The sequence below is a fragment of the Dipodomys merriami genome, unplaced genomic scaffold (genome assembly GCF_024711535.1).
Source record: "Dipodomys merriami isolate MVZ:Mamm:240054 unplaced genomic scaffold, mDipMer1.0.p SCAF_39, whole genome shotgun sequence".
In the NCBI taxonomy this organism is placed as follows: domain Eukaryota; kingdom Metazoa; phylum Chordata; class Mammalia; order Rodentia; family Heteromyidae; genus Dipodomys; species Dipodomys merriami.
Genome location: NW_027205492.1, coordinates 4616544 through 4640819, shown reverse-complemented (window position 1 = coordinate 4640819; position 24276 = coordinate 4616544). Strand labels below are relative to the sequence as shown.

The window sequence follows — 24276 nt, the reverse complement described above, 5'->3', positions numbered from 1 at the left end:
GTTCAGGATCTCCATGGAAAAACCCAGGGTTGGACTTCCAGGTAGAGACTTAAGTGAGGCCAATGGTTATTGGTCTCTGAGAGCAATAAAGAAGATAGAGTTGCTGGGCTGGGCCTGGGCTATTGAGTTTATGTAGGTTCATAGTTTCCAAGACTCCAGCCTTGAGGAGAAGCAAAGGAAGACCTGGAGGAGAAGATAGCCATTGAGTCCAGCTCAACGCTCTTTGGGGTGTGCTCTGAACCCCCCTTCCTGCTTCATTATCATGATCAGGTAGCGACACAAACCCTTCTGAGGCAGGAACTCACCTCAGCGATGTTTCCTATTCAATAAGTTCACTGCACTACTTGGTCAGAATCTACCTTAAGGTAAATTGCTCCAAGCTTGGAGCAAGCTTGGCCTTAACCCTGGCAGTGGGTTTCAGCCTGCTGATGGCTGGTGATGGAACTGAGACAAGACTCCAGGGAGTCTGAGGCGCAAACCCCAATGGGAACTCTCACTGGCTTCTTTCAGAGGTGACCTTCCACATTCTAGGGGTGGCATTTTATTCCGAACAAGCTCTTCTTCAGAAGATAGAGACAGGACCTAAGGTGTTAGCACCCTGAGCCTGCATTTCAGACCTGCTGTCCTCCCCGGGCACCAGAGGGATGAGTACAGATCCCTGGTTCTCACTGCCCAAACCATGCTCCTGTTTGATTTTGTTGGTTGGTTGGTTGGTTGGTCATGGGGCTTGAACTTTGGGCCTGGGCACTGTCCATCAGCAATTCAGTTCAAGGCTAATGCTCTACCACTTGAGCCACAGAACCACTTCCGGTTTTTCTGGTGTTTTACTGGAGATAAGAGTCTCACAGCCTTACCTGCCTGGGCTGGCTTTGAATCGCAATCCTCAGCTCTCAGACTCCTGAGGAGCTAGGATTACAGGCATGAGCCACCAGCACCAGACCCTGCTTGGCATTTACCTTTCCTTCCCCATAAAACATAGACTAGGTAGGTTGTGGGCAAACTGATCAGGGATGGGCTGGGGTTGGTCCATCCAGAGGGCTCAGTAAAAAGAAGGCTCTCTTTCAGCTACTGGTTATCCAGTTATCCCGAGTTCTGTCTGGATCTTCTGGGATAGTTTTGTTCTGAAGAGGCCTTATGTTTGCCTCAGGGCTGAGGGAGCATTCTTGCTTGGGATGGGTTGGGGGTGGGGAGGTCGACACAGTGAATCTAGTAAGGTAAATGGCTAGGTAAAAGCTTATTCCCCAGGGCAGAGATTGGGCTTCTAGGATTTAGCTGTCTCTGAACTCTATTTTTTTTTTTTTAAGAAAGTGCCAGAATGTAGGCTTTCCGTTCCATCGGACACCACCTTGGACAGGAGTTGATTCTAACATAGCAGAAGAACCCCTGATCCTCAGGATTCCATTGAACTAGGCCAGTAGGAGAAGTGGCTAGGGGACAATTAAGATGGGAAAGCCTGGCCACTGTCACAGTCACCTGTCCAGCCGCCACTGCTGTGTGTCAGACAGCAAACACAGGCAAGTTAGCCGGGTGCCGGGTGTTGGTGCCTTATAGTTGTAATCCTGACTACTCAGAAGGCCAAGATCTTGAGATCACAGTTTGAAGCTAGCAGGGATAGGAAAGTCTGTAAGATGCTTATCTCCAATTAACCACCAAAAAACCAGAAGTGGTGTTGTAGCTCTAGTGATAGAACATCAGCCTTGATTGGATAAAGGGACAATACCCAGGCCCCAAGTTCCAGTCCTAGTGCGGGGACAAAGAAGAAAACAACAACAAAAATGAAAACCGAAATGAACAGAACAAACAAAAAAAACCAGGCAAGTGATGTATCTTGGCTCCAGCCTTTGTCAGTACAGCCAGGGCAGATCCTGGCATTTCAGGACAGGACACTGTGCCATAAGTTGGTTCCACTATTTCAGGTGACACTTAGTGCCCCAGAACTTGGCATTCCCGGTCAGATCTGATCTTCTAGGAAGGCCTCGGGCTCCATGCCTCATGGCTGGCCTTGTGAAGCTGGCTGTTTTCTCTTTAGTGCACTGAAAGTCAAGCGCATACACAGCAGCCACACAGAGACCTTAGCAGGTCGCATCTTCCTGTACATGTGAAGGGAGCCACATAAGATCTGGTCTAGGGCCAACCTTTTCCAGCTAAAGGGGCAAGGAAGCAGACCTAGGTGGTGGGTAGACCGAGCACCGGGGCAGTACCTAAGTCTGGATGAACAGGTGGAAGTTGGTGCGTGTGAACTCATGGTGGATGCTCTCCAGGAGGGTGTCGGCATCGGTGGCTGGCTCTGGGGCGCCTGGCAGCGCTGGCCGCGTGCTGTATTCAGGGGTGTAGGTGAAGGAGAAGGCACTGGGGTAGAAGAGCCCATCGGTGCGCACCAGACTCACTGGCACTGTGATGGGAGTGCGAAGCCAGCGCCAGTCGCTGCCAAATGCAGACACATCTGGCACAACACACACCAGGGACCGAGGGCTCCTGGTGTGTGTGTAGGGAGGGAGGGGAGTGGCGGGAACAGAGGTTTAGTCTCATGGGGATTCTGAGGATGTGTACCCCACCCCAGCTCCTTGGGTCCCAAAGGAAGCTGTCCCTCACCACGCTTCCCCGCCCCCCAGCCTGTCCCATACCTGTACATCGTTTCTGCCTCCACATCTCCAAACCACACCTTGAGTCCTGCATGGAAATTCTCTCCAATCAGCTCCAGCGTGGCCACATCACCCCCGCCGCTCAGCTTGGGGAGTGGGGCGTGTAAGATGGCAGCCTGCAGCCTTCCCTGGTCAACAGCCGTCCCCCTCACTGGCAGGCTGCGCCCGCCCCCATCCCACACCCCAATTCAACCTCGAGGGTGCTGATGAGGGGCACAGGCGTGACCGGCTCACACGCACAGGCCAGGCTGGAGCTGAAGGAGAACTCCACGGACTCGGTGCCGATGATGGTCCAGCAGGAGCTGTCATTGAGCAGGGCCTTGTTTGCCTCCTTGGGGCACAGGGTGGCCTAGGAAGAGGTTTCAGGGGTGGGGCAGAAGCTTCAATGGTGGCCGCCAGTGTCCTGGAGCCAACAGTTCCTGGGCTTCCCCACTTGGTCCCAGTTGAGCTCCATTCTCGGGCTGTGTGTGTGTGTGTGTGTGTGTGTGTGTGTGTGTGTGTGTGTGTGTGTGTGTGTGTGTGTGTGTGTGTGTGTGTGTGTGTGTGTGTGTGTGTGTTTCTGTTATGTTGGTACTAAGGCATGAGTTCAGGGTCTGGTCTCTTAGCTTTTCACTCAAGGCTGGCACTCTACCACTTAAGCCAAGCTCCACTTTTGGCTTTTTGGTGGTTAACTGGAGCTAAGAATCTGTGGACTTTCCTGCCCAAGCTGGCTTTGAGCTGTGATCCTCAGATTTTAGCCTTCTAAATAGAAATAAATAAGCTTGTTGAACCAGCTGGTTCCTAATAGCCTTGTTTTCTTAGAATTCTGTAAGTCTATCTTTTAACATTGTGCAATTTTATGTCTAAATATTCTACAATTTTAATATTCTTTGGGAAAGAATATGGCTCAATAATGATTGTTTTGTACATATTATGATTCTGTCTCTTAATATTCTGTGATAGCCGGGCGCTGGTGGCTCATGCCTGTAATCCTAGCTACTCAGGAGGCTGAGATCTGAGGATCGCAGTTCAAAGCCAGCCCGGGCAGGAGAGACCGTGAGACTCTGATCTCCAATAAGCCACCAGAAAAACTGGAAGTGGCGCTGTAGCTCAAGTGATAGAGCGCTCGCCTTGAGCTGAAGAGCTGAGGGACAGCGCCCAGGCCCAGAGTTCAAGCCCCACGGCCGACAAAAAAAAAAAAAAAAAAATTCTGTGATAATATTTTGGGAGTAATATTGCTTAATAATAGCAACGTTTTCTACACCCCATAATTCTTTTAACATTTTATGAGTCTAATAATCTTAGCTTAATGATATTCAATACTGGGGCTGGAAATGCAACTTAATGGTAGAGTGCTTGTCTAGCATGAATGATGTCCTGGGTTCAATTCTTCAGTACCACATCAACAGAAAAAGCCAGAAGTGGCACTGTGGCTCAAGTGGTAGAGCATTAGCCTTGAGTAAAAGAAGCTCAGGGAGAGTGCCCAGGCTCTGAGTTCAAGCCCCAGGACTGGAAAAAAATTCAATACTACCACCTATGATTTTGTTGTTGTTGGTGGTGGTCATAGGGCCTGAACTCTGGTCCTGGGCACTGTCCCTCAGCTCTTTAGCTCAAGGCTAGCACTCTATCACTTCAGCCACAGCTCTATTTCCAGCTTTTGCTGGTTCATTAGAGATGAGAGTCTCATGAAGTTTCCTGCCTGGGCTGGCTTCCAACTGTAATCCTTAGATCTCAGCCTCCTGAGTAGTTAAGATTACAAACATGAGGCACAGGTGCCTGGCTCATTCTACAATTTTAGGTCTCCACATTCCATGATTCTAACAGTCTGTGGGAATGAGTATTGCTGGATAATTAGTAATTACCACTTTCTTCTCTCCACTCTATGATTCTGTCCTGACTGTCCCAACCTTCCAGAAGAGGCTGCGTTGATCAGTAAGCAGTAGTCAGTGTGACATGCCCTTACACCCAGTGCTTCTCATTTTCCGGCACAAGGGTGCTGGCGATTTCTGCATCTCACCTGGAACTGCACTACCTTCTCTGTGGAGAGGCACAAGTAGTTGCCAGCTGCACCTGGAGAGGCTCCCGGGAACTGGAACGCGCACTTGTGCAGCTGGGAGATGGGCTCGTCCACATCCAGGAGGGCACACTGCTTGGCTACTTTGCGGATGATCTGCAGCAGAAGGGTGAGGGCAAGAGTGGTTAGCAAGGCACCAGGTAACCAGAGGCTGCCCTCCCAGTGGTCGTGGGCAAGGGCAGTGTCCCACAGAGCCCGGAGTATGCCCAGGTTGTGTGTGTGTGTGTGTGTGTGTGTGTGTGTGTGTGTGTGTGTGTGTGTGTGTGTGTGTGTGTGTGTGTGTGTGTTGCCTACCCTCCAGCCACGCTCATGTGGGCTGAACTTCTCTGATCCCTACGGATCTGGGGGTGGGGGTGGGGCAGAGGCTGGTCCCTCCCTTCTTCTCGTACCATAGGTGGCAGTGTGATCCCTGTGTCTGTGCACACGAGCTGTACCAGGGAGCCGTAGCGGACGTAGCCCTCTCGAGGGGGGAAGTCCCCTTGGGAGCTGTGCTCATCAGCTGGAGGGGGGGGTGAAAGAAAGGAAGAAATAAAGAGGTTTGGGGAACTGGACATTTCTGCCCCCAACCCCCATCCTGCCGCCTTGTCTGATAGGCTTTGTGGGAAGGGCTGGCCCTCAGGGGAAGCAGCTAAGACTGGAGGTTCTAATCCTGGGGAGATCATTTGTGGCCACCCTCATCCTCCTTTGGGCCCTGGTCCTCTGGAGGCAAGAACTTAACTGAGAGGAGGGGAAGGTTGTGTGTGTGTGAGGGGGGGGGGGTTGTCCAGACATTACAATGGCTCCATACCGCCTCACCAAGGGCGTCTTTTTGTGTCTGAGGCTCAGTTAGCCATTCCTAGAGAAGCTGGGGTGAAGACTGAGCAGAAGATGAAAGCATACCCAGGTGGAGGGTGAAGGCGGCCCACTGTCTTGCACTGGCCACAAAGGCCCCATCCTCCACAGAGAGGTAGCGCGTGGACACGGTCTGCGAGCGCAGGCGGTTGAAGAGGGAGACCTTGGAGCCGGAGGAGATGCACACTGTAAGGGGAGGGCGAGTCAGTGCTCTGGCCTGGGGGAGTCTCTGGGTGGGCCTTACCAGATCATCGCCAATCCTCTGGGTCAGCCTGGAGAATATCCCCACTGGCCTGGATCTGGGTGATTGTATTTCACAGCTATTTCTCAAGTGCCTGTTGCAGTCCTGCATCTGAGCCTTTGCCAGTTCCTCTGCGTATCTATCCCTCAGTTCATTTGAATCTCATTGAGTTACTCAGCATGGGCTGTGCTGGGTATTGGGTACCAAGTTGTGAATCAGGCCCAGTTTTGCTTCGGAAGAGTTCATAAGTACAGAATGGCAAAATGGTGTGGGGAGGGGTGAGGGAGGAGGCCTGTTTGGTGGGGGAGCATGAGGTAGGTAGGAGCCGTAGAGGGGGCTGTTCAAGCAAAGGCCCTGCAGTATGAAACAGCAGACTTGGTATCTGCCTGTCTTAGGCCACAGCACATGCTCAGAGCCACCACTTTACTTTCTATATGAAAGTGATAGTTTGGGGAGAAGACACTAGGTGAGCACAATCCTCTCCTCTCATCCTAGACATACTGTAACTGCACCACTTACACTTAGTCCAAGACCCCCTCTGAATCACTGCTAGCACTTGCTGTGCGCCAAGCACCTTTCTAGGCATCTTACTGGCATTAGCTCGTCTGATTCTTTCAGCAACTTGGAAGTAGACAATATTATCTCTACTGAAAGAGGGCAACCCGCATAAGATTGCACAGCTAGCAAGACAGAGCAGGATTCAAACAGACTGTCAGATCTTCACTTGTAACCATCCCACTACGCCACTACCCCTTCAGGACCCTGCCCTATTACCAAGGGCCAGCAGAACACTGCTGGATCTGTGAAAGTTTACAGGGTTAAAGACAGACAGAAAGTCAATGTGATGCAGACAGTGGACTCCAGAGTCAGTGATTTCAGGTCGTTTTTCTCACCAGGATACTTTCTAGATGAGCAATCTCAGGTAAGTCGCCATGAATTTGCTAGGCCCAAGTCCCTCCCTCCTTCTTTTCTTTTCTTTTCTTTTCCTGTTCTTTTCTTATCTCTTCTTTTCTTTTCCCTCCCTTCCTCCTTCCCTCCTTCCTTCTTTGTCCTGTCTACCACTAAGCTGCATTTACCAAAGCTTCTTTTTTGGTCATGGGGCTTGAACTCAGGGCCTGGGTGCTGTCCCTGAGCTCTTTCACTCAAGTTAGTGCTCTACCACATTGAGCCACACAGCTCCACTTCCGCTTTTTTGAGGGGTTAATTGGAGATAAGAATCTCATGGGGATTTTTCTGCCCAGGTTGGCTTCGAACTGCGGTCCTCAGAGCTCAGCCTCTGGAACCCGACTTACTAACCCCATCCCCTTTTATCTTAATCTTGTTTCTAGTTTGGTCCTTGCCGGCCATTTGTGTGTAGGACCCCCTCCCTGCCCCCTTGCCCCCCCCACCCCGTCCGTCTCCCTCCCCACCAGCCTAGCTAGCCCTGCCTGCCTCGGTGGCCCGCCCACCACCCTCCCACTCGCCCCTGCTCACGATCGGTGTTTTTCAGAGACTGCTTCTTCTGCGAGGGCTTGGAGATGACCTTGATGAGGCGGCTGTGGAAGGTGCCCAGCTCCCGGCCGCCTCGCAGCACCAGCCGCAGCACCAGCCGGAAGTGCTTCCGCTTGTCCGCGTCGGAGATGTACAGGGTCTTGGCACAACTGAATTCCTGCGCGGCTCCGCGGGGGGCGGGGGGGGTCTCATGCCGGTCCTCTGCCACCGAGCCACCCCCTCCCGCCGACGCCCCGTCCAGGGGACGAGACGCCTCTCCGCCCAGCCTCAGCAAGCCTCTCCCGATCTGTCTGTCAGCCTCTGGCCTCTGGGATTAAAGCGGGAGGCTGGGATGGGGGCAGGACTCGAACCCTCTCCCATGCACTCTTACATTGGAGTCGGGCTGCTCCTCGAAATTCAGCTTCTGCGTCTCGGCAGCGCTGCCGGACGCGCCGTCCAGTCCCATGTAGCCGCAGACCGTGGGCCCCGAGTCCCCTGCCAGGTGGGCTGGAAAGGGACGGGAGCTGCCGGGCGCCCGGGTGCCCCGCAGGCCTCGTTCTCGCCGCCAGAGGGCGCAGCGGGGCTGCACCTGTGCCGTGCGCGGGCGGGCGCGCGGGGGCCGGGGCCCCTGGGCTTGGTTCCCGGCGTGGAGGAGGAGGGACAGCCGCGCGGCCCGAGGTTGCTCTCACCTTGACCCTGTGCTGACTTCACCCTCCAGCCGGGACCGGCCAGGTAGACACAGGGCGGGGGACAGAAGAAGCTGCGGAGACAAGCCAGTGCCATCCAACTCCACTGGATTGTCTTGGGAGCACACAGCCCCTGAACGTCTCCGTGCCCTACGCTCTCCCCTCTCCCCTACGCTCCTCCATGGCCCCCATCATTAAGTCCTCCCTACTCCATCTTCAAAACCTAGCCGGAATCCATTGGACACTACCACCTACGCCTTAGTCCCAGCCATGACTACATTCCTCCGCCTTGCAGACACTCTCCCTTTCCCTACGCCTCTCTCCTTCAAAGTATTTTTCACAGAGGCCAGAGTGCTTGTTTTTCTTAAGACATGAGTCAAATCATGTCCATCTTCCTCCAGTGGTTTAAAATTCCAAGACCTCATAATCTGGCCTACTTCTCCAATTCATTTCCTACAACTCCTCCTCCTATAATTCTAGCAACTGTGACTTCTTCAGTACCTCAACAGGCCTAGTCTCTACAGCCTAATGTTTTTCACAGATTCTGTTTCCTTGGGTCGCAACATGCATCCACTAGATCTCCTCATTGTCTCTTGCTCCACTTTGTGTGTGGGGAGAGGGGGGGGTCCTTGGCTTGGACTCAGCCTGGGCACTGTCCCTGAGCTTTTAAGCTCAAGGCTAGCACTCTACTACTTGAGCCACAGCTCCATTGGTAGTTAATAGATGGTAAGAGTCTAATGGACTTTCCTGCCTGGGCTGGCTTTGAACCACAATCCTCAGATCTCAGCCTTTTGAGAATTATAGGTGTGAGGCACTGGCATCTGCCTCTTGCCCAATTTTTTTAACATTTACATCTTTGTTCCAGTGTCACCTTCTAAAGGGCTCTTACACCCCCTTGATTTTTCCCAGTCAAGTGACGTTTCCAGTTTCCTTTCTACTCTTTTTATAATGTAAAGTTTCTTGTTTGCTGGTTTGTGGATTTTGCTGCTCTTCCACATTTCAGTGAAATACCACAGGAGCAGTATTTGTTGTTTTGCTATATGCTCAGCTCTCAGCAATGCCCATAAGTAGCTAAATGAATTGGAGAGTCACTAGGAGGTTCTGCTAGAAACCAAAGTGACTAGCACTGGCTAAGGGACAGTCCACTACTGGGACAAGAACTGAGGTCTCAGTCCTGAGCCTTACCCAAGTGTAAAAGAGCCAGGCACTAGTGGCTCATTACTGTAATCCTAGCCAATCAGGAGGCTGAGATCTGAGCATCTTGGTTTGAAGTCAGTCCTGACAGGAAAAGTCCATGAGACTCTTATCTCCTGTTAGCCACCAAAAACTCAGAAGTGGCGCGGTGACTCAAGTGGAAGGGTACCAGCCTTGAGTTAAAAAGCTAAGAAACAGCACGTAGGCCCTGAGTCCTGATCTTGGTGCGCATGTATGTGCATGCACGCACAAGCATACACACACACACACACACACACACACACACACACACACACGAGGCTGGACATTGGGAGGAGGTCAGAGGTGGGCTTCTGAGGCACCTACCGCTTCTCATTTCCATAGGATTTCTGGGCCACCTTGGCATGCAAGATTCGCACTGTCTGCTCACAGTGTTGCTGCAGGCACCTGCGCACACCTTCTCTCAGCATGGTGGCATGCTCTGGGGGTGACCTAGGAGTGGGAGCAAGTGGCGTCAAGGACAGTCAAGGGCCCAGTGGGTGGCACAGGGCCCACTAATCAGGTGGCGTGAGATGCAGCGTGGGCCTGCCCTCCGCTCTGCCTCCCACGGCGTCGCAGGACAGAGTGCGGTTAGGCCAAGGGCAAGACTTGGACTAAATACCTGGGCTTTGGGACTGTCCAGTGAGGCCTGTGTGGAGCCCCCTTCCCCCCCCCCAGGACCACCCAGATGCTGCGCTGTGGGTCTGGCTCCCTGGCTGTTGCAACCTATGGCTATTAGGAGACACGGCTGTACTACAAAGGCCGCGCTTGTGCTGGCTCTGGGATGGAGATGGGGTATGTGGAATTGGCAGTTAGGCTATCCCACCCAGGAGAACGCCATAAAGAAAATCACCTTTGCTGCCCCTGCCTCCCCATCTCTTGCTCTCAGACCTCTGCAAGCATGGAAGGGCCCCCCCAAACTTTTGGGGGTCAAAGCAATACCTCTCCTTTCTTTCTATCAGAAGGGTCAAAGCCCATTACGTTGGCCCTGCAGGATGGGCCGGGTTAGAGCCTGGGGTCTGTGCCTTCTTAGTTTTATGGGTGAGGTTGGTGTACCCCAAACCTGCACAATTGCTGGGATTATGTGGGGGAACTGGCAGGACGAAGCCCAGGGAGAACTGTGGACATAAAACTCTTTTTTTTGGGGGGGGGGGCAGACCATTGACCCTCTGATTCCGGCCTCTGCTCACTCCTGGAAGGGACTGCCCCGGGCAAGTGTGGGGCGCGCCCTCGAAGCCCCGCCAGGCAGCAGTCAGTCGGCAGCCAGAGCCGGGGGCCGCTCCGCCTCTTGGGGCTCTGCTCAGGGGAAAAAGTCTTCCAGCACATTCCGGCTCGGGCTGCTCCGGAGTGGAGTGTCGCCTCCCGCCTGCGCCGCAGCCAAAGGTGTCCCGGAGAAGGGGGCGCCGCGCTCGCCCCGCCCCGGTCCCCGCGGGAAGCGGGGGCCAGGGGGAGGGGTCGCGGCGCTCGCTCCCCTCCCCACCCGCCAGCCCCGGGTTAAATGCAGCCGCCCGCCTCGGCTCGCCCCAGCTGCCTGGCAGACCCCGCCCAGGGCACGCTGCCCACGCCGGTACCTGGTCCAGCTGCCCGGGAGGCTCCGCCCGTCGGCTCCGCTCCGCAGCCGCGCCTCTGAGCGGTCTGGCAGGCTCAGGTGAGTCAAAGGCCCTGGGGGCGCTGAGGGGTCTGCGGGGATCCCCGCCCGGGGACCGCATGTAGCCACCGGAGAAAACAGGGCCATTCTGTCCCCGATCTCCCTCCTCCCTCCAGACCCCGGATGTGGCCCCAAAGGGTCACAAGGTGACTGCCAGTCTGAAGAATTACCCACCCTGCGACCCAAGGCAGGGCCATATGCCTGTCTTCCTTTGGAAGAGAAACTTCCTCACCGGAGTTCTGGGTTTTGGGGGCCACCCAGTCACCATCTCACTGTGGTGACCCCCCATTACCCTCCAGCCATAGCTCCCCATTGCCAAATAGGAGGCTAGAAGTGATGAGCTTTGAGACCCCCCCCCCCCCCGTGTGTGTGTGTGTGTGTGTGTGTGTGTGTGTGTGTGTGTGTGTGTTGGTACTGGGGCTTGAACTCAGGGCCTGAGCACTGTCTCTTAGCTTTTTCACTCAAGGCTGGCACTCAATGGAGCCACAGCACCCCTTCCAGCTTTCTGGTGCTTCATTGGAGATGAGAGTCTCACAGACTTTTCTGCCCAGGCTGGCTTTGAACTGTGAGCTTCAGATCTCCGCCATCTGGGTAGCTAGGAGTACAGGCATGAACCACTAGCACCTGGCTACCCTTGTTGTTTTGACTTTCCAGGATTCCTGGGGTTGGCAGCAGGGGTCACCAACTGGATGCTGGTTTAAGCAAGACTAGGATAAGGCAGACCTTAATCAAGAATTGGGGGGGGGGGGACAGAGGCTTCTGAGGGAAAGGTGGCCAATGGCAAACATCCCTTGTGCTTTCCTCACATGCTACTGGTGGTGCTGGCCTCCATGCAGCTGGTACTGGCCAAGTTAGAGAGGGCATTCTCCACCCCCACCCCCACCTCCTCCAGCAGCTGGTTCTGGCCAGCTTAGTCACCCTCCCATGATAGACCCTGCCAGAGGGATTTTCGTTCCTCTACCAGGTCTAGAAGGAGGGAGAGAGGGGGGAGAAGAATCTTGGACCGGAAGGCTGCGTGGAGTGAGCCGCAGGCCCCGGCTCTGCTGAGAATGAGCCCATTCACGAATTGAGGGGCGGGACTGCTGTGGGTTAGGGGCCTCAAGGCTTTCTGTGCCAAGACACATCGACTGACAGAGGGCTAGCTCCCAGGGCAGCCTGTAACCCCTGAGTGAGGAGTGAGGGGGTGGGGGTGGGGAATGGCAGGAAAAGACATTTAGGGATTGCTCATCTCCAAGGGGCCAGGCAGCTCCCGAGGAAGAAGGGGAGCCCTGGGCTGATCAGCCCCTCTGTGGGGCTGATGCCTTCTTGGGCTTCAGTTTTCTCGTCTGTACAACGAAGGGCTCTGTGGGGTTTTTTTCAAGGCGTGTTGCCAGGGGTGGTAGGAAGGCGAGGGCTCACCTGCTGACCTCATAGGGTCCATGGCTGCTTTAAGAGGCCCTGGCCACTCTCCCGCTGCCCTCTGGGTGCGTCCAGTGCTGCCGTCCCTGGAGCCCTGGGCACTTCTGCTCCCGACCTTCCTTTCTTTGCCTTCGGGCAGTATATATCTTGGCCAGGTCTTATCTACAAGGCCCCTGGGGCTCCAGGGCCCCTGTTTGCTCAGGCAGGGACACCTGCTGGGCAGATGTGGGCTTCCCACAGGACACCTAGCAGTAGCATCTAGACCCGGCAGGCGCCCCCTGGCGGCCTCTCCTGAGCACAGGCTGCAAGGAACCAGCCTTGCAGTTCTTGGGCATGGTGGGGATTATGGCCCACTCACTGTCCCACCACTCCCCAAACCCCACCCAGTGAGAGGGCATGGCCATTCCTACCACCTGCGGTTGGGCTGCCTGTGGGGTCCCAGTGGGGACTCCAGAAACAACCCATACAGAGGCTCCTGTGTGCAGGGAAGGAGTGGGGAGAGGGACAGAGGTGGGGAATGTGGAGGCTCACCTCTCCAGAAAAGAGGGCTCAGAGCATCCCAGCTGGCTCACAGAAGCAGAGAGGCACAGAGCCTTTTCTTGGAGTACTCACTTGATTGCCACATGGTTTTGGTGCCAGAGCTTAAACTTCTCTAAGCCTGGGTTTTCTCATCTGTACAATGGGGACAATAGGCTTAGTGTAAGAATGGGGGAAAGGGCTCAATCAATGGTCACAAGGCTCTGGGCGCCAGTGGCTCATGCATGTAATCCTAGCTACTCAAGAGGCTGAGGTCTGAGGATCCAGGGTAGGAAAGTCTGTGAGACTGTTATCTCCAGTTTAACCACAAAACAAAGAAACAAAAAACCCCACCAGCAACAAAAAACTGGGCATGGATGTGTGGCTGAAGTAGTAGACCTCCAGCTTTGAGCAAAGATGCCAACTGAGAGCGTGAGGCTCTGGGTCCAAGCCCAGTTCCAACAATATAAACAAACAAACAAATGTCACAATGCATTTAACTTGGGCATTTAGGAAAGACCAATCTTCTGTCTTAAATACTGTATAGTTTCAGTCTGCTTTTTATTTACCTTTTTATTTTTATTTTTTGGTCAGTGGAGGGGCTTGAACTCTGGCCCTGGGCTCTGTCCCTCACCTCTTCAGTTCAAGGCCAGTGCTCTACCACTTGAGCCACAGCACCACTTCTGGTTTTCTGAGTGGTTTATTGGAGATAAGAGTCTCACTGTCTTTTCTGCCCAGGCTGGCTTTGAACCATGATCCTCAAATCTCAGCCTCCTGAGTTGCTAGGATGACAGGTGTGAGCCACAGGCTCCCAGCTTTAATGACCATATTACTGTTCTGCAAAGTGTGACTTTCTGGAGTTCTACAAAGAATCTCTTGTGTCGCCCATCCATGTCCAAGGGGAGACATTTTCCAGGATGCAACCTGTCAAATATACATATTCATTCTATCAGTAGAATAAACCCACCTCTCCGCCCTCTTTCCATGCGTCCTCCCTCCAGGCACGGACTCCTCCGTTCTCCTTTGCCCAGGCACCATGAGGGGCCTCCTTTGCTGGCCACTGCCCATACTGCTGCTCCTTCTCCAGGCCTGGGAAACCCAGCTCCAGTCTGCAGGTGAGGAGGGGGGGTCACAGTGGGAGGAGGGGAGCAGGGAACGGTCCTTCCTTCACTGTGCCAGCAAACGTGCATTTGCTAGATGAACGAACGCTCTGCTGGACATTGCTCCTCTTGTGGCTTTCCCCGGCGAGGAGGGGGTGTCTCCTAGGAGCCTCTGCTGACCTTCAAAAGTCCTCCTTGATCTACTCAGCAGGTCCTAGGTGCCGCGCTGGACCCCTAGATTTGGTGTTTGTGATTGACAGCTCCCGCAGTGTGCGCCCCTTCGAGTTCGAGACCGTGCGGAAGTTTCTCGTGGGCCTCCTCCGCAGCTTGGACGTGGGGTTCAACGCCACCCGCGTCGGGGTGATCCAGTATTCCAGCCAAGTGCAGAGCGTCTTCTCGCTGGGCTCCTTCTCTCGCCGGGAGGACATGGAACACGCCATCCGCGCCCTGGTGCCGCTGGCGCAGGGCACCATGACCGGGCTGGCCATCCAGTACGCCATGAACGTGGCCTTCAGCGAGGCCGAGGGCGCGCGCCCGCTGGAGGAGCGCGTGCCCCGCGTGGCGGTCATCGTGACCGACGGGCGGCCCCAGGACCGCGTGGCCGAGGTGGCGGCGCAGGCGCGCGCCCGAGGCATCGAGATTTACGCCGTCGGCGTGCAGCGCGCCGACGTGGGCTCCCTGCGCGCCATGGCGTCCCCGCCGCTGGACAAGCACGTCTTTCTGGTTGAGTCCTTCGACCTCATCCAGGAGTTCGGCCTGCAGTTCCAGGGCCGGCTGTGCGGTGAGTCGGAGCTGCGCGCGAGTGGGGCGAGACACGCTCCCTCGCTGCCTGCGGGTCCCTTCCCAGCTTCCCTGGAGAGCTGCCCAGCAAGCCCGGCGCCCGCCGGTGGCTCGCGCCGGTCATCCTAGCTACTCAGGAGGCTGAGATCTGAGGATCGCGGTTCAAAGCCAGCCCCGGCAGGAAAGTCCGTGAGACTCTGATCTCCAGTGAATCACCAGAAAACTGAAAGTGGCGCTGTGGCTCAAGTGGTAGAGCGCTCGCCTTGAGCTGAAGAGCTCAGGGACAACACCCAGGCCCAGGACCCACCAAAAAACAAAGAGTGGTCCAGCATTCCAGCCGTGCTCCATCCGCAAGGTGGAGTTGAGGCACTGAAGAGCCTCCTGAGAGGTGAATCGGATTCCAGCTGTGGCCGCCTTTGCTTAGCTTCTTGTCCCTGCCCCCCCACCCCCACCCCAAGAAACTACTTCAGCCTGTCCTGCTCACCAGGACACCAGTGGTGTGATCTTTCTACCGCCTATTTTCAAACTCTCACACCAACGATCCTAAGATCTTTGAACCAAGATCCTCAGATCTCAGCCTCCTGAATGGCTAGGATTACAGGTGTGAGCCGCCACCGGAGCCCAGCTTGCTTTTTTGTCTTTTTTTGTCTTTTTTTTTTTTGTTGGTCATCGGGCTTGAAATCTGGGCCTGGGCAATGTCCCTCAGCTCTTCAGCTCAAGGTGAGCGCTCTACCACTTGAGCCACAGCACCACTTCTGGTTTTCTGGTAGTTTATTGGAGATAAGAGTCTCACGGTCTTTTTTGCCCAAGCTGGCTTTGAACCACGATCCTCAGATCTCAGCCTACTGAGTAGCTAGGATTATAGGTGTGAGCCAACAGCACCAGGCTTGCTTTTTTTTTTTTTTTTTTTTTTCTTGAGTTGGCTTTTTGTTTTTCTTTTTTCTTGAATTGCCTAGGCCAGCCTGGATTGAGATCCTCCACTTGCTTTTCTCAGTAGCTGGGATGATAAGTAGGGATAAATGAATCACACTCCCAGCTTTCTCTTGGTTGAAGTGAGGTCTCCAGAGCTGTGTGCTGGGGCTGGTTTTGAACTGTGGTCCTTCTACTCTCAACCTCCGAGTAGCTAGGATCACAAGTGTGAGCCACCATTCCTGGCTTCAGCTCTTTTTAAATTTACTTTTAAGTAAATGCTACATGATCTGTTTTAGCTACATGATCGGTGGCTCATGTCTGTCACCCTAGCTACTCAGGCTGAGATCTGAGGATCACGGTTCAAAGCCAGCCCAGGTAGGAAAGGCCTTGAGACTCTTATCTCCAATAAACCACCAGAAAAAAAACAAACAAACAAACCCAGAAGTGGCGCTGTGACTCAAGTGGTAGAGTGCTAGCCTTGAGCTAAAGAGCTGAGGGACAGCACCCAAGTCCAGAGTTCAAGCGCCACAGCCGACAAAAAAAGAAAAGAAAAGAAAAGAAGATCTGTTCTAATCACATTTTGAGTTATTGAACCCACCTTGGTTTAATACTTCTCTACCTCATTGGACATTCAATTTCTGTATGTTCCTATTCCACTGACCAGTTCAGTCCACTGCCTTCTACAGGGACTGCTGAAACCCTACCCTTTGCTAAGCATCCCACCTGGACTGGCCCTTCTCAAACGAGTCCTATTTAAGCCAGGCATCGGAGGCTCATACCTAAAATCCTAGATTCTCAGGAGGCTGAGAAAGTCAGCGAAACTCTTATCTCCAATAAACTATCCCCCGCCCCCGGAAGTAGAGCTGTGGCTCAAATGGTAGAATGCTAGTGTTGAGCAAAAGAAGTTCAGGGACAGTGTCCAGGCCCTGAGTTCAAGCCCAGGACCAGCACACACACAAATAATGACTCATATCGTGACTCCATCTCCAGCTAACCCGCCCATGGGGGCTTCTGCCAATCTGTCCCCTGCTGATTCTAGTTCTGTGTGCATTCAGGGGAGGATCTATGTGCAGAGTGGGGACATGGCTGTCAGCACCAATGTGTCAATGCACCTGGAACATTCTACTGTGCCTGCAACTCTGGCTACAAGCTAGCAGCAGATAACAAGAGCTGTTTCGGTGAGAACGACCCCTGTCCTACAATCTCGGTCTCATTGCTGTTGTACCTTCTTCGGCTCCTCACTGCCCAGTGAGTTTGGCAGGGATTTTGGAAGTAAACACCCACCTCCTTCCTTCATTTACAAACCATAGAGACAGGAGTTATTGCTTGAGGTCATACAAGTCCTTAGTTTGACCAGGGTTGGTAATCGTTTATTTTTTTAGTATTGGAGTTTGAACCCAGAGTTACATGCTTGCTAGGATAGCTTTCTACTGCTTGAGCCATGCCTGTAGCCTTGCTTTTTGCTGTTTGTTTTGTTTTGTTTTTGGAGCTGGAGTCTAGTGAACTCTTCCACATGGGCTGACCTCCAACCATAATCCTCCAGATCCTAGCCTCCTGAGAATCCATGCCACCCCCCCCCAGCCCTTTTTGAGTAAGTTATTGTTTCTCAGATAGGTTTTTGCCCAAGCCAATCTGAGTTGTGATCCTCCCACTTAAAACCTCTGAAGTAGCTGGGACTACAGGTGAGACCCACCACACCTAACTTCTTTGTTGTTGAGATGGCCTTGCTTACTTTTTGTCCAGATTGGCCAGGAACCATCTTCCTCTTAATTTCCACGTACTGAGTTAGCTGGGACTACAGGTGTGAGCCACTGTACCTGGCTCTAGGCCAGCTTTGCATATCAAGCCATCTAGGTACTCCATAGGAGCTGGGTGCTAGTGACTCCTGTCTGTAATCCTCGCTATTCAGGAAGATGTGATCTGAGGTTCTTGGTTTGTAGCCAGCTTGTGAGACTCTCATTTCCAATTAATAAAAGTCCATGAGACTCTTAGCTCTAAAGCAATAGCTAAGGGACAATGCTGAGGCCCTGAGTTCAAGCCCCAGGACCATATAACAAAAAGGGGGAATGGTTTTGGGGGCAATAGGGCAATAGGTTTTTCTCTTTCCTTCTCAGTAGGAAGTTGTAAATAGTAATTGTTTTCTTGATTTCCATTTTTGCAAATGGGATAATGGAGGCCAGATAGACAAAGTGACCTCCCTCCCCTCTTCCTCCCCGCTAAGCCAGTGGGCATCTGGAAGAGAGGGGTAAGGTTGCCTGACGCTGTAGGAAGGAGGCTTATGTCTGTAGGATGCTTGGTACCACCCCACGGGGACTTGGAACACATACCTGGGTCCTCAGGTGGCCACGTGGAGGGGCTGAGAAGTGTGTCAAAGTGTGACAAAGGCTAACCCCTTCTCCTCCCCAGCCATTGACTTGTGTGCTGAAGGGACCCATGGCTGTGAGCACCACTGCGTCAATTCTCCAGGCTCCCACTACTGCCATTGCCGTGCTGGCTTTGCCCTCCAGCCGGACCAGAGAAGCTGCAGGGGTGAGTAAACCCCCCAGCCAGCACGCAAGCCTTTGAGGGCTCCATTCAGATCAAAACCTGACTGTTTCTTCTTCCCATCAGTCATTGACCACTGCAGCTTCGGCAACCACAGCTGCCAGCACGAGTGTGTTAGCACCCTCGGGGGACCGCGGTGCCGCTGCAGAGAGGGCCATGACTTGCTGCCCGACGGCAGGAGCTGCCAGGGTGTGTGCTGGGCCTTGCACACTTGGGAGATGCGGTAGAGGATCTGGCTGGGGGTGAGGGTGGGGGTCCACCCTGACTCATTCTAGTCTCTTTCTCCTTTAAGTCAGGGACCTTTGCAATAGGGTGGATCATGGCTGTGAGTTCCAGTGTGTGAGCGAGGGCCTCTCCTACCACTGTCTGTGCCCTGAGGGGCGGCGGCTTCAGGCAGATGGCAAGAGCTGTGACCGTAAGTTATGCATGGAGGGTGTCACGTCTGCAGCTGCCCCTGAGGTCCCCATCCCGAGCATCCTCACTTTGCCCTGGTGGCTCAAGGATGTGGAACGAATGAGTGTGTGCATGTGTGTGTGTGTGTGTGTGTGTGTGTGTGTGTGTGTGTGTGTATGTGTGTGTGTTGAGGGCATATTGTGCCTGGCCTGCTTTTTTGGCCAATCCCTGCCCTGCTGCCAAGGTTAATTTAAAACTCCATATTGGATCACATTCCTCTTCTGCTCAAAACCAATCAGTGGCTCACCAATGCCCATTAAGTAAAGATCAAGTATCTTACCTCTGAGCTTTCCAAGTGGTGAACACAGTGACTTTAGTGGTTGATGTAATCAAATTAGAGGGTTACAACTAGCATTTAAAAAAAAAAGTTGGAAGAGAGAGTAGAGTTTCCTCTACATAGAAAGAGTAAACATTGCTTCCTCAGGCTGAAGTTTAGTTGTGTAGGAACGTATGGAGTGAATCATGATGTATTACTATTATCATGATTTTTCACTATGGTTTGTTGTGATCAACAGGTTGGCACCAGAATTATAGCTCAGCACAATTTAGCTTCAGCCACCCCTTTAGCCTGTCTCCTGGCACACTTGAATATTTTAGTCATACTGCCTGCTCCTTCTGGAGCGTTTTGAGCTCTTCGTAGCTCCCATTCCCTCCACTTGCTGTTCCCCCATCTTCTTTCCATCTTGGCAAATTTCTACTTGTCCTACAAGACTGTCTATCTGTGCAGGCTGCTATAACAAAATAACATAGACTGGATGGCTGTCTTAGTCTGTTGTATATTGCTGTAACAAAATACCTATGGTGGAGTAATTAGTAGAGAGGCTTATTTGACTCACCATTTTGGAAGTCCAAGAGCACAATGTTAGCATCTGCTGGTGATGGCAGTCCCAATGGTAACCATTTGCAGTCTCAGTCACTTGGGACAGGTGTAATTGCTCCCTAGGGTGGTAGGTTTAATTGCTTTCCACTAGGCTTCAAGGCCCTTAAGGGTTACACCACTGCTCAGAACTGTTAAATTGGTCTGTGCGCTAGTGGTTCATGCCTGTAATCCTAGCTACTCAGGTTGCTAAGATCTGAGGATTGTGCTTGGAAGCCAGCCTGGGCAGGAAAGTACGTAAGATTATTATTATTTTTTTTGGGTCCGGTCATGGGGCCTGAACTCTGGGCCTGGGCACTGTCCCTCAGCTCTTCAGCTCAAGGCTAGCGCTCTACTAGTTGAGCCACAGCGCCACTTCCAGCTTTTTCTGTTTATGGTGCTGAGGAATTGAACCCAGGGCCTCATACATGCAAGGCAAGCACTCTACCACTGAGCCACCTTCCCAGCCCAGTCCGTGAGATTCTTATCTCCAATTAACTACCAGAAAATGGGAACTGGCTCAAAGTAGTACAGCACTAGCCTTAAGTGAAAGAGCTCAGGAAAGCACCCAGGTCCTGAGTTCAAGCCCAATGACTGACAAAACAAAACAAAAACAAAAAACAAGACAACCCCCCCAAACCCTGTTACATTTGGGACCAAGCTTCTAAAAAGTTGGCACTTGAACTTTGGGACACAACTCATAGTCACACCATGGAAGTGGCTTGGACAACACTTATTTCTCATAGTTCTGGAGGCTGGGAAGGCCAAGACCAAACCACTGGTAGAAACAGTGTTTGGTGAGCGGTCATAGACACCATTCTTCATGCTGTCTTCCCATGGTGGATGAAGGGTGGAAGCAAGCTCCCTTGAGATTCCTATAAGGTCACTGATTCCATTCATGAGTTCTCTACCCTCATCACCTCATCCATTTTAATTTACCCACCAAAGTCCATCACATGAGGGATAGGGAGTCTAACAGTTGAATTTGGGGAGACACAATCATTCCAATCAGACCAAAGACCACAGGCCTGTCACGCCTCCACACAGCTTTCCTCAACAACTCCAGAAAGAGTTGCATGGGGCTCCCTTGCATGCTCTTCTCATCTAGCACTTCCCTTAACTGTAGTAGGTGGCATATCTGACTTGTTCTGCTCTCCTGCTGGACCATCAGGAGTATGTTTTCTTCACTGGACACCTTCTTTCAGGAGGCCACCAGTATCTCTGCCTCAGTATAAGGGAGAGAACACTGTAGAGTGGTTAGGAGCATGGAGTTGGGGTAGGGGGAGTCAGACAGACCTGGCTTCAAATCCTGCTCAGTCTCTACTCACTGTGCAATCTGAGGCAAGTCACTTATCCTTCAGAACTTCAGGTTATAGAAATCAAGGATAATACTTTGATGTCAGAGGTTATTGGATGGATGGAGCGTGCGCGCGCGCGTGTGCGTGCGCGCGCACACACACACACCCCAGTATGGGACAACACAGTAATTTGTCAGTAAAAGGTGTCTTTCTTATTGATATTGGATTTTTTTTCCCTTTTTTTTTCCAGAGCTGAGGAACAAACTCAGGGTCTTGCACTTGCCAGGCAAGTGCTCTTCCACTGAGCTAAAAATCCTCAACCCCATGTTATTAATACTGGCACAATGCTTAGAAATATGGCTGATATGTAGTGGTCAACACATTTTTTTTTAGCTATAATGGTTATGATTATTGTTGTTGGTTATGGAAATGGAGGTAGATGTGCACGCTTAACTGGCAGGGAGATATTGTGCTCAGGTGGTGTCCCATGTGTTTTTCAAACTCCAGATGTGCTTATTGCTGTGATTTCTCCAAACATAACAGCTGACTGCATAATTTGTGGTAGCTGGGAACTGGTTTCAAACTTTCCACAAAAGGTTAAAAAAATAGTGATTAGTGTCAACCAAGCCCTCAGGAGGTGTCCAGGGCTCTCATGGAGAGATGATGATGATTTAGCACGTTGCTAGGCACAGCAAACACACCTGGTGTGCATTATGTAGTAGATGTTTGCAAGCGTAGGATTCGATGGTGATTGCTAGTCAAGGATCTGACCTCTCCATCCAAGCCTTCTTGCTGTCAGGGTGCCGGGAAGGCCATGTGGATCTCGTCCTGCTGGTGGATGGCTCCAAGAGCGTGCGCCCCCAGAACTTCGAGCTGGTGAAGCGCTTTGTCAACCAGATCGTAGACTTCCTAGACGTGTCCCCCGAGGGCACCCGCATCGGGCTGGTGCAGTTCTCCAGCCGCGTGCGCACGGAGTTCCCACTGGGTCGCTATGGCACCGCAGCGGAGGTGAAGCAGGCCGTCCTGGCTGTGGAGTACATGGAGCGGGGTACCATGACAGGGCTGGCGCTGCGACATATGGTGGAGCACAGCTTCTCCGAGGCGCAGGGCGCGCGCCCTCGAGCCCTCAACGTGCCTCGCGTAGGCTTAGTTTTCACTGATGGCCGTTCCCAGGATGACATCTCCATGTGGGCAGCACGTGCAAAGGAGGAAGGTGGGTTCTGGACCTGGGTTGAGATGGGGGGGGGGCAGGGAGGCAGCTCTGGAGAGGCCTAGAGCCCCTGGTCCCTGTAGGCATCGTCATGTACGCGGTGGGCGTGGGCAAGGCGGTGGAGGAGGAGCTGCGGGAGATCGCCTCCGAGCCTGCGGAGCTGCACGTTTCCTACTCCCCGGACTTCGACACTATGACACACCTGCTGGAGAACCTCAGAGGCAGCATCTGTCCTGGTGAGCTCAAGTCCCGCAGGGCTCCTTCCTTCCTGTCCCTGCCCCACCCCTTCCCCAACTCCCCTTCCCACCCCCTGCCTAGAAAGACAGCCAAGACACACCTGCTAATTAAAGGGTGTTTCACAAGTCCCCAAAGGCAGGGTTGTCACCTGGCATGTGGTTAGAAATGCCATTTCCTGCTATCTCCTGACCTAATGAATCAGCCCCTGAAGTGGTTCCTAAGCATATTAAAATTAAAAAAAAAAAAAGGAAACTACGCACTCTTCTCATGGGTAATGTTTAGGGTCTTTTAAGGGAAAAAATTAAACAGCCAAATTGAGCATTTGTAAGTGGACTCACCGCATAGATCCCTTAAACTGGTTGGAATTCAACTTTATAGACATGTGCTTTGGGGAGGACATTGCCCCTAAAGGGCTGTTCCCTACTTCACCTGGCCTCAGGGGGGGTGGGGAGGGGGGAGTGTTACCTGGGAGAAGGGAGGGGCAGTCTTGTGCACTGTAGCTTATAGGTGATTACAAAATTTCTTGAGGACAATTTTTAAAATATATTTTTACTGTGAAAATACTGTACAGAGGGGTTACAATTACATGGGTAAAATAATGAGTACATTTCTTTTTTTTGTTTGTTTGTTTGTTTTTGGTGTCCGGTTGTGGGGCCTGAACTCTGGGCCTGGGCGCTGTCCCTCAGCTCTTCAGCTCAAGGCTAGCGCTCTACCACTTGAGTGAAAGTGCCACTTCCGGCTTTTTTCTTTTTGTTTATGTGGTGCTGAGGAATCGAACCCAGGGCCTCAGGCATGCAAGGCAAACACCCTACCACTGAGCCACCTTCCCAGCCCAATGAGTACATTTCTTATCAAGCATTGTAGCCTCCTGCTTTGTTTCCCCTTCCCATCCCTTCATATCCTCCCCCCCTCCCCGTTCCCCCCACCAAAGTTGTAAAGTTCGTTTTTTGACATAACGACTCGTACATCTCATTGTTGCAATGGGTTCTCCTGTATCCCTGTTTTAACAATTTGTTTTTTTCCCTTCCCCTCTACATATACCAACATTTGAGGATGATTTTTTTAAAATCATATAGTCTTTAGACTCTAATCCAGGTGTAAAATGTTACTCTTCTTTCAGATGATCAGGTCCTGCACATAGAGAGGGCACTACGGCTGGGGAAGACTCCTCATCTTCCTCCCTTTCCTCCACTTCCTCCTGCTCTCTCCCTCTCCTTTTCTTTCTTTCCTTCCTTCTCTCTTTCTTTCCTTCCTTCCCTCTTTCTTTCTTTCTCTTTCTTTCTTTCTTTCTTTCTTTCTTTCTTTCTTTCTTTCTTTCTTTCTTTCTTTCTTTCTCTCCCTCCCTTCCTTCCCTCCTCCTTCCTTCTCTTCTTCCCTCCCCCTTTTCCTTTCCTCTTCCCTCCTTTCTTTCCCCCTCCTCCTCTTCCCTCCCTCTCTTCCTTCCCTCCCTCCTTTTCTCCTTCCCTTCCTCCCTTTTCTGAAATGAGGATGCTACTTGTCCAAGATCGCCTCCAGCCCTAGAATTCTAAGGGGAGTCTGGGCTCCGGGATGGGGCCCTTGGCCAATTGGTAGATGGCTCCCGGTAGGCCCTTCGCATTCTCTGACCCCCCACTCTCCCCGGGTCCGCAGAGGAGGGCATCGGCGCGGGCACGGAGCTCCGGAGCCCGTGCGAATGCGCAAGCCTCGTGGAGTTCCAGGGCCGCACGCTGGGGGCGCTCGAGAGCCTGACGCAGAGCCATATCCTTGGGGCTGGAGGCCAGGGCTGGAGGGGGCGGGGGAGGGGGGTGCCGGGGCCCCCAAACCCAGACAGGCTTCCTTAACCGCTCACTGGCCCAGCTGACAGCGCGTCTGGAGGACCTGGAGAACCAACTGGCCAACCAGAAGTGAGGGTCCCGGGGGCCCGGACCCGGCCAGGCCTGGGGGGGCCGCGCCCTGAAGGATCGATCGCGCCCCTTGCGCCCCTTCCGAGCGCCCGTGAGGGGCAGAGCCCGAGCCCCGCGGTGCTGGTGCTGGACTCGGGCCGTCGGGGAGGAGGCGCGGGCCGGTTCCCAGCGCTGTGCTCGAGCTGGCCTCGCCTGGATCTGGGGGTGCAGGGAGTGGGGGGAGGGCTGTGCCAGGGCCACGCGCTGCGCTCAGCTCTTTGTTGGATTCTTTTTTTGTTTTGTTTTGTTTTTCTTTTTCTTAAAAAA

At 53.0% G+C, this 24276-nt stretch overlaps 2 protein-coding genes across 5 annotated transcripts; one reads left to right on the top strand and one right to left on the bottom strand.

Annotated features, from left to right (window-relative positions):
* Nucleotides 1-1809: 1809 nt before the first annotated feature.
* Nucleotides 1810-12203, bottom strand: Rbpjl (recombination signal binding protein for immunoglobulin kappa J region like). The gene is made up of 12 exons (XM_069989843.1): nt 12182-12203; nt 10707-10815; nt 9463-9588; nt 7927-7997; nt 7629-7744; nt 7241-7415; nt 5575-5712; nt 5085-5194; nt 4639-4791; nt 2836-2991; nt 2625-2728; nt 1810-2475 (listed from the first exon to the last, which is right to left on the bottom strand). The coding sequence occupies exons 1-12, from the start codon at nt 12201-12203 to the stop codon at nt 2202-2204; spliced, it is 1554 nt and encodes a 517-aa protein (XP_069845944.1). The 3' UTR covers nt 1810-2201.
* Nucleotides 10531-24276, top strand: Matn4 (matrilin 4). 4 transcript variants are annotated; one of them, XM_069989842.1, is made up of 11 exons: nt 10531-10783; nt 13699-13812; nt 14009-14578; nt 16545-16667; nt 17896-18018; nt 18100-18222; nt 18326-18448; nt 21440-21853; nt 21934-22086; nt 23717-23824; nt 23916-24276. In XM_069989842.1, exons 2-11 carry the CDS (start codon nt 13734-13736, stop codon nt 23972-23974), a joined length of 1875 nt encoding a protein of 624 aa, XP_069845943.1. In that variant the 5' UTR covers nt 10531-10783; nt 13699-13733; the 3' UTR covers nt 23975-24276. The 4 variants fall into 4 exon arrangements, with proteins under 4 accessions (XP_069845943.1, XP_069845940.1, XP_069845942.1 ...); XM_069989839.1 differs by having other exon boundaries at nt 21425-21853; XM_069989841.1 differs by having other exon boundaries at nt 14006-14578.

What these genes read in the sequence shown, in the direction of transcription:
- Rbpjl (XM_069989843.1), bottom strand. Translation starts at nt 12,203, where the DNA reads ATGGACCCTATGAGGTCAGCAG. An exon ending in GAAGTCAGCACAGGGTCAAG is followed by an intron (nt 7,745 to 7,926) that starts GTGAGAGCAACC and finishes GTCCCTTTCCAG; the next exon opens with CCCACCTGGCAGGGGACTCG. An exon ending in GTCTCTGAAAAACACCGATC is followed by an intron (nt 5,713 to 7,240) that starts GTGAGCAGGGGC and finishes CTCCCCTTACAG; the next exon opens with TGTGCATCTCCTCCGGCTCC.
- Matn4 (XM_069989838.1), top strand. Translation starts at nt 13,734, where the DNA reads ATGAGGGGCCTCCTTTGCTGGCCACTGCCCATACTGCTGCTCCTTCTC. An exon ending in GGACCAGAGAAGCTGCAGGG is followed by an intron (nt 18,019 to 18,099) that starts GTGAGTAAACCC and finishes TCTTCCCATCAG; the next exon opens with TCATTGACCACTGCAGCTTC. An exon ending in AGATGGCAAGAGCTGTGACC is followed by an intron (nt 18,449 to 21,424) that starts GTAAGTTATGCA and finishes TCTCCATCCAAG; the next exon opens with CCTTCTTGCTGTCAGGGTGC.